Here is a 12906-nt window from a genome sequence, read left to right on the forward strand (position 1 = left end):
GTTCCAGAAACCTTTACAACATACAGTGGATCATACCAGAAAACAATTATGGACAGTTTTCATCATGTGCCTGAGCTTTCAAACCAACTGCTACAAGCCAAAGCCAACCTAGCTCTGACAGACCGCAGCATCACAAATCTCTGAGGCAAAAACTGACAAGCGACAATGAACAGCCATTTGAAGCAAACTTTTTATTCCCCTTCCCTCCTCAGAGAAAGGGCTTGGCAGTTGTGCACAATTTAAGTCTTGGAAGTACTAAACAAAGAGGGGTTTTGGTTATAAAACTGGCAAAGCAAAGAGCAGCTCTTGCCACTGGTTATCTGTTATCAATAGAGCGTCCATCTCAAGCCATAAAATGGGAAAGGAGATCTAGAGACGAAAGAAACAGGCCATCTGCAGTTCCTTTGGGAGGAATGGTTTCTCTCAAGCAGTGAATGGCACTGATACACGTATGTGGTATTTGGGTACCAAACTTTTGCTGCTTATGGCAAATCCAGGAGGCAACATAATTTCAGTCCATGGGCACGAAGCCGGTGCTTTGGCAAGAAAAAAAGTGTCATCAATCCTAGACCCCCCAAAGGGTGAAAAGGAAAAAAAATCACTGACAAACTGCTTGGGAAAAGAAGTAGTTAGTGCTGCATGTAAACAGATCCACAGGAATTCCCCCTTACTCATCCCAAGGGCAACCTGCTCCTTCCCAATCCCATAAGCCAGCCTTAGTGGCACAGAAACCCTGCCTATCTAAGAGAGAGGCAGTGTCTCAAGGGGAGGGTAGTGGTATTACAGTGGGCCCTCCAAGGAGGGGCAGTGTTATGTTCAGGCGGGGAGGGGGCAGTTAAGGCACAGAGACATGGAAGGGGCTGCCGGGGATGTGCTCATCTCCCCATTTCACCACCAGCACATAATCCCCTCTGTCCTTCAGCAGGTAGGTGACGTTGTACAGCCGGTTCCCCAGATGCTTCACAACAATCTCCTCACAGGGGGTCTTAGGGCCATGGACGCCCACCAGCAACATGTTGTTCCCTGAGAAAAGACCAAAGGCAGGACAATGAGTGACTGGGAATATTTGGTTACATCTCATCAATTCTCAGCCTGGCCATTCCAGATCCCAATTTTCCCTCCCTCCCTTCCAATCCAGACTTCCAGGTTGGGCCCTCTAACATGTTGCTGAACTGCCAAGTCCCACCATCCCTCACTACCTGCTGTGCTGCCTAGGATATGATGGTAGTCAAGAGTTCAACAACATCTAAAGGACCACACATTGCTGCTCAGGCAGAAAACACTCTTGCAGCAGCTTTGTCCAGCGGTATTAGCAGGGAACAGTCAGAAGTAGATATTAAGAATTACAGTGTATAAAATCTTGAGCCCATCTAACATTTGCCTCCCCTGAAGATCCTGACTCCCAATCTTCTGTTGGGGTTAGGGAAAACTAGTGATTTGGGCTGGGTCTGGTAGCTACCATAATTCTCCTCCTTATTCCAATTATTCCTTTCTTAAATAAAGTAATACAGTGGGTCCTCTATATTTGTTGGGGTGAGACACAGAACTCCTGTGAAAGTGGAAAAACTGTAAATAAAAAAACAAACACCTTTTCTCTAGGAAATCTCTAGGAATCTCTCGGTCCTCCTGTGCAAGTCTATGGTCAACACCTGCTGAAAACTGACCACAGAATTCCACTGGAGGACTTACAAATGCCTAAATAAATGTTCTCTCTAGGCTCTCCAGCACAACGTCTGGTGGATGTTGACCACAGAGTGATGCTGGAGGACCTAGAGATTTTTAGAGAGAACAGATTAATCAAATACTTGAACATGAATAATCAAATTCACAAAGCTTAAAGCCACAAATGTGGAAGTCTGACTGTACAATTAAGCAGGACAAAATATGACTCATTTGCCCATCACTGCCCATCTCTTCTGAAAACTAGGGAAAGCAGTCTCTAGCACATGGCCTCACTGGCAGAGATTATGGAAGTAATTGTAATTCCTACAATTTTCAGACAGAATGTAGGTGCTTATAGTCCATAAAAATAATAATAACCAGAACAACCACAACCACAACAAGCATAACCACAACAACCACAACAACGTTTTTTTCCACTAAGCAGCTGAATCCAGAATACTGGGGCTCTTCAGACACTCCCGGCTCAATTCGATGTTAAAAGCAAACCACATAATAATGTAACGAATGAAGACAAAATGCAGTAAAGTTACATCTTTATAGAAAGGGCAGAAATAGCAGACCCCAACCAGTCCTTCTCAGAATTCATTGACACTCACCTGCTTTGCTGCAGTCAACAGTGAATGAGTTCTTTTGCCCCACAAAACCCTTGTTAAGGCCCAGTCCCTTGGCGACCACTTTGCTGGCATCAGAGGCAAATTTGGGTGCTGCTCCGTCAGGTTTGGCCACACCATCCATGAAGACTGAGGAAGTCTCGTGGAGGCTGTGACTGGGGACCAGGCGGGCCCCTGTCAGAGAAAGGAGATAACAGTGTGACTGCTAACAACTCTGTCCCCACTGCTGTACAAACTGTAGACAGGGACAATACCAGCTCATCTGGGGTCCCATTTTAGTCCCTGTAAGGGGGTGGGGGGAAAGTTCCCAGAAAATGGTTTCCCAGCTGTTTTGCAGTCCCTCCCCACATTACAAAAGGTTGCAGTGTCTCTCATAAAGATTTGGATCCATTTCATCCCGCAGTTATAGCACTGCCGTGCCACTTGAAATATCATAGTTGCATCCTATGGGTTCTGGCACTGGACATTTGGTCAGAGGAACCAGAGAAGCTCCCTGGTTGAAGATTCTAAAATCCCTGCCAATCCTAGATCACTTTAACTGCCATGGCAGTTAAAGTGGAATCATAGTGCTATAACTGAGTGTTGTGAAAGGACACTTGGTTACAAGCAGTAAGAGTTCTATGCTCAAATATATGAGTGATCATGGTCCCCATGCTTTTGCCCACTGGAGGAATGCACTTCCTCAGAACATCTGAATTTGAGGCTTCAGTTGAAAAGGATTCCTTCCTTGTATCAAAGAGTTATGGTCAAAGCATCTACTGCAATGCAAAAGAAGAGGTACTGCTCTTGCCTTCTAAGTGGTGGTGCATAGGCCTAGAACCCAGGTGGGCAACAAGAGCAGATACAAGGGCTAATTTGTGCCCCTGCAGCAGGTTAAAACTGCCCTGCACCATCTTTTTCTCCTGTGGCCATGGGTTGTTTTCCAGTAAATCTGCCACTCCTGGAGACCTCCAGCAATGGCTACTGACCTTCTTTTGCAATTTTTCAGCATTTTATCAGCCTTTTTTTTTTAATGTGGGGGAGAGGTAAGCTCAGGGCAATTCCCCCACCCTGCAAAAGAGTTTCAGGCCACATACAATATGTGGGGCTAAAGTTTCCACACCTTGACCTAGAGAGATCTTTTTACTCTAGGATGATGAAACATTGGCCCTCCAAATGTTTTGGATAATAGCTTCCATTTACCATTGGCCATGCAAGATAGAGTTGGTTTCAGGCCACAATATCTGCCAAGGCAAAGGTGCCCCGCACCTGTCATTTCCCTACCTCTGACACAGGCTTTTTACTCCTTCCTGTCTACAGGGCTGCTTACCTGTGATTTTGGCTTTGAAAGGGCTGCCAGCAATGTGGTATGGACCGCCATACTTAATGGAGATGAGGTAGCTGCCAGGCACCATGGGTGTGTAGATGACCTTGTAGCCCTCTGGGCACTCTTGGCAGTCCATCTTCACCTTTGAGGGGCCATCAATGGTGACAGCGAGTGCTCCAGGCCCAGCATTTGTGGTGTTGACTATGAATTCTGCAGGGTTTCCTGCAGGTGATCAGAAAATTCCCAGAGCAAAATTAGTGGTTTCTCCCCCAGCCTCTGGATCAGCTTCCCTATTCCCAGCCCCCCCACCATTTCACCTTACCTGTTATGCCACCTTCTAAGCCAGGGCCATAAGCAGACACCATTCCAGGGTCACCAGCTTGGCCTACCTCCCCAACACGGATCTTGAAGGGGCTGCCAGGAATGTGGCTGCCATTGAATTTGACATCGACAGAATAGATGCCATTCTCGCGGGGGATGAAACGCACGGCGTACTTATCTGTAGAAAAACAAGGGCCAAGAAAATTAATCAGGGCAGGTTTTAAGAGGCATCTGACATTAGACAGGGAGATGTGTGAGGCCATGTGAATGAGTGTAGGCACAAGGTGTGTAAAGTTGGGCCTCCAAATACATGGATTCAAACATCCACAGCTTCAAAATATTAAAATATACTGTATACTCTATGTATTTGACTATAAATTGACCTCATGTATAAGTTGAAGGCAGGTTTTGGGGCCAAAATTATGGATTTTGATATGAGCTGTGGTTAAGTAGAAGGTAAAGCCTAGGTGTATGGAAAAGGTATCTAAAGGATGAAGCAAAGGAAAACAATGCCAAAGAACTTACAAAAATCCAGCAGGCATAACTGTTTGTGCTGACTCTAAAGGGTGGGTGGATGAGAAAGTAGAGGGGGTCAGTGCTTCCAGGACAGACTACACTCTTGCCTTACACCAGGGAATGATTCCTCCAGTACTTATGCTGACCAGTGGATAAATCAACTCAAATTTTTGGATCATTTTTTTACTAAAATTTCTACACTTATACATTAGTATATACAGTAAATATATATAAAAATCTCCAAACCTTGATATAATGGACACCATTTTACTATCCATTATATTTAATGGAACTTGAACATTCAAGGGCTTTTTAACCATGGTTCTGTTTTTTTCTGTATCTGAAGGGAAATGATCTTCCCTTGGAACATCATAAAAACAAATCCTATATGTAGATGCACAACACACAAAACAAAACCCCAAACATATCCTGTCAAGAAAGGCAGTGTAAGAGGAGACTAACAAAGGCTAGGTGGTAAGAGAATAAGTGTTCAATGGCAAGTATCCTTATGGTGGCTTATAGTGGGATAACCCATGGCTACATCAGTGCAAGTACTTTTAAAGATTTTGCACAAGGAGGCATTTAGTACCTTGATGCACAATACCTTTGCTCTGTCTGTACAAGGGCAGTTGCAAGCTCCCAGGCACAGCTCTGTCCTCAGGGCACTGACTTGCTGGAGGGAGCGTTTTTTTGTGGTCGGGAGGGTGCGTCTTCCTCCACATGGCCAAGCAGCACACTAAATGGCAGAGCTGGTCCCAGGACCCATTGGCTGCCCATCCCATGGGGAAGCAGCAGCAGCCATCACTCCTAACCAAGCATCAGTGCAGGACAGATCTTTCTTTGAGTCAAACAGGGTTGACAAATTTTTGCCTCTATTCTAAAGTTTGCAGTTGTTTATCAAAATGGTTTATGCCAAGCAACAGCATCTGGACAGGCATTTCAGTTCACATGTCGAAGAGCAGGAAACTGCCCAGGAAGTAATGGCAATTACTCCTCCATCAAGATACATTCTGACGCCACTACAGGAAAACCAACTGTGCAGTCCCAACAGCATTCACCCCAGCCACCCACACAATTTCACCAGCTTGGGTCTCTGCAGCAACAGGGGTGTTGTGGCCTAAAATTACTCTGCAAGATGGGAGTTTCAAACAGGCAAATGCTGACAGATTTCCTAGCTATAACTGAAATTGAGACAAAAGTGGAAGAAGGGAGTCTTGCTTTGCACCACAGATCCTGCTAACAAAATTGTTTTAGGGAAAGTCCCTGAGCCAGCAGGAAGTGGCTGGGAGCCCAAAATCTGCCACTCGCTTTTGGTGCTGGGCCATCCTGTGTTCCTCCCATTTCCTCTTCTGTTTTGCCTATTGAATCAGCAACCATGATTCAGATTTAAGAGGCTTTTAGAAAACATTCATAACTGTCTACAGCTGTTCATGCTGGCTGGAGGAATGTTGGGAGTTGTGGTCCATTAAAAGCAACTTTTGCAAGCTGTGCAATAACTATATATGGTTTTTGGCTTGTCACATCTGTGGGATTTGCAAAGTACTCAGAAATAAGACCTCAGAGCAGCAACGTTCCACAGTCTCAAAACCACAAAACATTACATTTCTAAGAATGTACTCAAGATTTTGAAATGCTTTCAGGCCTGCTTGTACCTCCATTGTACTATCTCCACAATGGTTTCTCATACTTGTTTTCACTTGTATGTACTTTACTGTATTATTACAAGATACGACTTTGCATTTCTTAATGAAGATGATATATATAGTTTCGTACAATTAATATTTCTACAATCTTACGCCATCTATTTTTTTTTTCAGGGAGGACAGATGCCAACTAAATAGTCACCAAAGACATTCAATTCTGGGGCTGAAATTATATAGTTATAGCACTATGATTCCACTTTAAACAGCAGTGCTAACATCTAAATAATCCTGTAATTTTAAATTTGGTGAGGCACAGAGATTGAGAATTCTAAACAGCCTTGTCAAATTAATACTGTAAACTGTAAGCAACTCTGAGAGCTTTTTTGGCTGAAGGTACAAATACTTTAACAAACCCTCCATAAACTACAAATTCCAGGATTCTATAGGAGGGAGCCATAGCAGTTAAAGTGGAATTGTAGTGTTATAATATCAGTAGGCACATTTGAAACCTTGGGACAGTGTCACAGGCACAAATAAAAAGCGGCTGTCATGGGGATGGAGGTTATTCCCTATTCAGAAAATGGCTATCACAGATAGTACAATCAGTCACAAGGTACCTAGGAAAAGGAAGCTGGGGAAACTGAAGAACCTGAGTACAGCACTACAAGTGGACCTCCAGTGCTCTCCAGACCCTTTTGCTTCCCATGCTGTCACATGCCATTTTAATTCTCTAAGAATATCTCTGGGTCTACATGTCACCCAGATGTTAAGGCAGATACATCAACCTGCAGGTGGGCAAGTTGGGGGGGAAACAGTTACATTTACAAAGAGCATACAAGAGTCACATGTTCTACTGGCTGTGCTATCAGCAGAGCAGCCCTGTTTGGCCAGGAGAGGGGCAATGCCAGAGCTCCTTACCTTCATCAATTTCTGTAACATGGCACTCTTCCAGGGCCCCTGAAGGACTGTGCACTTTGGCATCAATCACACCCTTGGCCCCATTCAAGCTGACGGCAAACGAGGCTGGCTGGTTCACTTTTAACCCTGACTCCTGGAAGCACATAGCATGTTAGACAGCAAGAAAAGACCAAGCAGGCAGTGGCATCATCCTTGGACAACCCAATTCTCCCTCCATCCCTCTGAAGATTGAAGTTTACTTACCTGAGACAGGGGGCTTAAAGAAGGAGAGCTGCTCTGGGGAATTTGGGAAGCAGCGCAAGACACAGGCAGGCAAGCGAACAAGGGTGGGGAGGCTTAGATTAGCACCCTGAAAAGAGGGAGTCTGGACAGTCTTTGAGGCTGGCAGCAAGATTGGCAGCAGTGTGCCCAGGAAAGCTCTCCATCTTTAAGCCCCCCTGGTTTGGGATGCAGGACTGTTAGCAGCCTTTAAACGAGACACGAGAAAAACCCCAAGTAGATCCCTGTGTGGCTGGCAGAGCTGACACCGTGACTGTTCTGAGGCTGCCATATGAGACTTTCCTGTGTTCAAAGGCCACAATGTTTCCTCCCTTGAGAAGTTGCCCACTCCCCACACCTCACTAGTGCAGACAGTGGCATGTCTTCCACCCAATTTTATCAGCACCCTCCAGGATCTAGCCCCTGTTTGTTCTCTTTTCTCTTTCTAGTCAAGGAATGGCCAAGCCCAGAAGAGCAACAGTGCCAACTCAATCCAACCAGCAGGGGAAGCAAATGGGCGGTTTCTCCCAGTGCCTCACCTGAAGACTAGAAACAGTAAGTCGGCGGGCATCATCTGAGGTGGAGGTGGCTGGAACCACATAGGGACTGTCTGGGATGTGCTCATCATTGAACTTTACCGAAACTTCATAGTCACCTGTCAGAGAAGAAAGACACACTCAGAAAATAACAATCATACAGTTGTTCTCGGCTGAGGCCGTACATTACTGAAGATGCATTAAAAGTTAATGTTTGGTTTGGCCCTTTGTGAGGTACAGCTAGAGACAATGATCCCAATGGTTTAACAGTAAACAATAATTCTACACTGTACATGACTTTTACCTGCCATGATTACATCCTATGGAATCCTGGGATTTCTAGTTTGTTGAGGTACCTGGACTAATTTGCTACAGAGAACTAGTACAGTACAATACTACAATCTTAGAGTTCAATATTGAAGAATTCTAAGTTCTTCACCAAGCTATAAATCCCAAGATTCTCTCAGATGTAGTTATGGTAATTAACATGGTATCAAATTTAACTATGTACACTGAAGAGTAGATAAGAATCCAATGTCTGTTTTTATGACACAGTTTGAGTTCAGTTGCTTTCGATTCTAGGCAGCAAATGATTGTGGGGATGGAGGTATCTCTAAGTCACTAAGAAATATTTTAATAAAATAGAACACTGTAGATCTTGTTGAAAACAGGATGTTTGAATATTTGGCAAATTCTGCACTGAGATCTGCTCCCAGGATTTTTAGTTGCATATGCAGATGACTTTCCATATGGAACAACTATCACATAGTTAGTAGCTGACAATATTGAACCCACAACAGGCAATATCATTTAGTATCTAACCATTTGCTTGAGATTTCATATTTTGACAAATGAACTAGAGGTGTCCAACTAGTCTTAAGAGCAATTAACCAGATTTATATACTTGAGAGCCATATTTTAAAATTCTGGTAAAACTTCACATAGCCACAGCTCTAGCAGAGTTTAATTTATTACATGGATCATAGATCCCTCCCTCTCAACTAAAATTCTACAAAGCTTACAGAAAGATTTTAAGGGCAGGATTTATATATAACAATTCTCCTTGTATATACATCCACTATCCCCACACTTTATCAAAAACTATTCAGGTTCTGCCATCCTTGGTTTCTTCCCACCAGAAAACTGCAGGATGACAGATCACCCAGCTTGAGTTCCAGATGGCTGTTCCTAAAGACCTGCCAACCTCCTGAGCAAACAGAAAACTCTTTACAACTCTGGATCCATTCCAGGTGGGTTGGCAACATACTGCCATGTCAGATTCCATAAGTTGGCTGCCATGCAGATTCGCTAAGCAGCTTGCCAGAGCCTCTTCTAATGGAAGGAGCTAGAATAAGCCTCTGGAGCTTCCTCATCACCCACCCTTGAAACAGGTTCCAGTTTTTTTTAAAGTTACTACAGATCCCAAAATGGAAAACATGCAGTTCCTCCCCTGATGTGGCAAGTATATCAGTTTCAGTTTAGCCTGTTGAGAATATGAAACGTGAGCGTCTGTAGTAAGGAGCTGCAGGACTATCCCTCTCTGAGGCCACTGAACTCAAGACACCAAATCTTCAAGATCTGTCTCTCCCTCCTCTAGTCATACTTAGTGCGTGTGTGTATACCTTCAAGTCACCTGTCGAATTTCACAGGGTTTTCTTAGGCAAAGAATTTTCAGAGGTGGTTTTGCCAGTCCCTTCCTCTTCAACAAAGGACTTCATATTCCTTGCCAGACCCTGCTTAGCTTACAAGATCAGAAAGAATCTGGTGCCTTCAAGGTATTTTTAGGCATAGCATACTGGAGTGTCCCCCAATTAACAAAACACCTCTTATCAGATACTGACCCCCCCTCCCCTCCATGACCACTCACCAGGCTCTTGAACAATATAGGAAACACCACAGGAGCCATCTTTCCGGTCCTCGAAAGCAATCTCTGCCTTACTTGGGCCTTCTACAGCTATGGAGAGGCCGCCAGCCCCTGCCTCCCGTGTCCAGATGCTAAATTCAGCTGTGAAATAAAACAAACACTCTGTCAGGCACATCTGGCGCTCCATTTCCTCCTATGCCCACCTTGGGTGGTACAACAGCCATCTCAGAGTCTGAAGCACAAACATTACTTCCTTGGGTAATGCAGAATTCTGTTCCAGTAACTAGTTAGGTCAACTTTTCTGCTGAAAGTACTTGAGACCCTGACCACTTGCCTCTGTAAATTTATGAGCAAAGTCAGAAAAGATCTTTTGATATAAATATCCCATTCTCAACCATTTAATGGCATGATAGCAAGACTGATGAGGTTTTATTAAAATAATCACTCATATATGTAACAGGGACACCAATATAGGCATGTCCTTTGAGGAATCTTGCAAGGCAAATCTGATAGGGGAAAAGATGACAGGAGCTGGTGTGCCCACTCCATGGCGAAGAAAAAACAAATAATCAGCATCTCCTTGTAATCAGGTATCTTTTCTCCCTTATCAGTGAAATCTAATAAGGGCATGGCCTTCTTCAATCTTCTATGTTAGAATGGGCAGAGCTCAAGCTCGGAGGATCTTTTTTAAAAAAAGCTAGAACTCCAACATCCACTAATCAGTGCCCAGGTGCAAAGTAGTGGTGTAGACACTCAGGCGTACACTAGGAATTAAGGAACAAGAGTGCCCAGGAATTTGTCTTCAGTACTGAAACTATGCTCACAAGTTCTTTTGTGCCAAGAGCCACTCTTATGTCCATCCACCTGAAACCCTACCACCTTCCAGGAAGGTAGGAAGGAAAATTTTAGTTACTCCTATTATTAGACAATTTAATGCATGCAGGTCAGTCCAGATACACCACTGTATACAAACTTTATTACAGCCATTTGGCCAGCACAGATATACCACTGTATGCATTGTACCTGCCCTATGCTGTGGAAGAACCAGTGTGATGGAGTGGTTAGATCAGTGGTCTCCAAACTTTTGTCCTCTAGGTACTTTGGACATCAGCTCCCAGAATTCTTGACAATGAGCCAGGCTGGCTGGGGCTTCTGGAAATTGGGAGTTCAAAACAGCCAGAGGATCAAAATCTGGGGACCACTGGGTTAGATGCTGTCCTAGCATAGGGATATCTAGGTTTTAGTCCTCAGAGCTATGAAATTCAGTGGATGACCCTGGACCAGTTATTGTCTCAACCTGACTACCTCCCAGAGTTGTTATGGCAATTGAGAACGACCCTGAACTTATTGGAGGAAAAGCTGGATATAAATATAAACGTAATAATATAAATGTATAAATGATATATATGTAACTAATAAATGAACAATTCAGTATGACACGCATTGCCAATAATGAACATTGCTTAGGAGTCCCTTGAGCCCCAGGGCAACCCATCATGTCATAGCATTAAGTCAAATACTCTCTTCCTTGGCGCAAGTGTCCAAATTAAGCATTCTTACATTGTGCTCCCTCCTCCCTTCAGTGAACAGGCATACCTGGCACACCAGCTTCAGCTCTTTCCAAGCCTGGGCCACCTGCCCGGACCTTGTGCGCACCACCCTCGCCAAGAGGCCCCACAGTGAACTGGAAGGGGCTTCCAGGCACATGCTGCCCTTTGTATTTGACGCTGACTGAATGGATGCCTGTCTCGGTGGGCACAAAGCGGATGCAGTAAGTGTTGTTTTCTGCTTCCAAGATCTCTGCATCATGGGACTTTCCCGATGGGCTAGTCACCTGAGCGGTCATGTCCCTGATGTTGATCTCTGGGGAAAAAGAGGCAGCAGTTAGACTAGTATGGAAATACACAAGATCAAGATGTACACAAGGGCAGGAATAGTCCACCTGGTACTTGTGGGATGAGATGTGGGGGCAGAACTTAGTCTGATTCCACATTCATTCCCTGAAACCCATATTCATAGCATACTTGGATTTCAAACACAAAATTCTTTTTAAAAACCTTTTTTACATCTAGATTTTTTTAAACGACAGAGATGGGTACTGGTGGACTATCAGACATTGTTGTACTGTAGTTCCAAGAATCTTAACCAACATAAAGGAGGACAGGGGATTATGGCTAGTAACACCACTGCTTAGTGTTTTAATTTTCAGAAATGAAGACATTTGTATGTCCTAAACTAATGTCACCATTAAGCCATTATTGTTCCAAGGAAAGTCACGAAAAATCAAGCTACTAATACAAGGATGAGCAAAGTGTGGTCAAAGGACTGTATGTGGGAACAAAACATTAGGGGCATAGGGGAAATTATGCCATTATATTTTAGGCCCAGGACAGACTTTTTTTTCTAACAGGAAGTGAACCAAAAGTTAACATCTGAGTCACCTCATCTTGTAATTTTTTTTAATTTTGGGGAAGAGGTGTTGTGGCCCTCCATGTTCTGGGTGTGTGTGTGTGCAACCCTGCACTAATACTAGTTATTCCAGCTATTAAGTCTGTTTTTATGATAACCTCACATTTGATCAAGGCTCATGTACCTGGAACGGTTCTCTATGCAATCCAACTCTTCCATGCCAAGGGAGATCAAGCTCTATATAACACAAAGGCTTTAAAGGCTTTTTACTATCAATTACCGAATAAACTGGAGATGCTGAAGGAACACACACATCTGATAAAAATCCCTCCCACAGGTATGATTGTAGTAGTCTTTCTACCTTACTAAAACATGTATGAACTCATTTCCATACAGCTGAATAAACTCTACATGTTTGGTCCCAATGTCCTAGTATGCAGGCTTTGCAGGACCAGATGTCCACCATATGTATATAACACATTTTAAAGAAATGCTCATATTTCTTTAAAAAACTGGACTGTCCATGTGAGAATATATTACCATTAAACCCAAGTTTCTGGCTTCCAAAAATCTGCCAGGCATTGCCCATGTATGTCTTCCCAAGTTTCCCTCTTCAGAGCCATAAGGAATGGAATTTTGTTTGAAAAAACAAGGAGCAAGACCCAGAATGTGCCCTCTGTGCTGCGCTCCATATTCCCCCTTATGCCTTGTGTAAGTGCAGCTATATATAATTGACACAAAATTCTACTGGGTACCCTTTGACCACATAAGAAGGTAGGCCTACAGCAGGTTCTGGAATTATCCAATGGTTAGGAAAACTGTTATTGTTTTAGAGTATGAC

The 12906-nt window shown here is 43.8% G+C and overlaps 1 protein-coding gene across 4 annotated transcripts in view; it reads right to left on the reverse strand.

Moving 5' to 3' along the window:
- Positions 1–172: 172 nt before the first annotated feature.
- The window catches only part of FLNA (filamin A), a 107080-nt gene continuing 94346 nt past the window's right edge, over positions 173–12906 (reverse strand). For all 4 annotated transcript variants that reach the window (XM_042449006.1, XM_042449003.1, XM_042449004.1 and 1 more), the window contains 8 exons: positions 11253–11519; positions 9660–9797; positions 7796–7911; positions 6999–7131; positions 3923–4099; positions 3604–3822; positions 2280–2468; positions 173–1023 (listed from right to left, as the gene is read on the reverse strand). In XM_042449006.1, coding sequence (XP_042304940.1) covers positions 836–1023; positions 2280–2468; positions 3604–3822; positions 3923–4099; positions 6999–7131; positions 7796–7911; positions 9660–9797; positions 11253–11519 — 1427 coding nt within the window. In that variant the 3' untranslated portion in view covers positions 173–835. The remainder of the gene's footprint in view (positions 1024–2279; positions 2469–3603; positions 3823–3922; positions 4100–6998; positions 7132–7795; positions 7912–9659; positions 9798–11252; positions 11520–12906) is intronic.

Source organism: Sceloporus undulatus, chromosome 2 (assembly GCF_019175285.1).
Source record: "Sceloporus undulatus isolate JIND9_A2432 ecotype Alabama chromosome 2, SceUnd_v1.1, whole genome shotgun sequence".
Lineage (NCBI taxonomy): Eukaryota > Metazoa > Chordata > Lepidosauria > Squamata > Phrynosomatidae > Sceloporus > Sceloporus undulatus.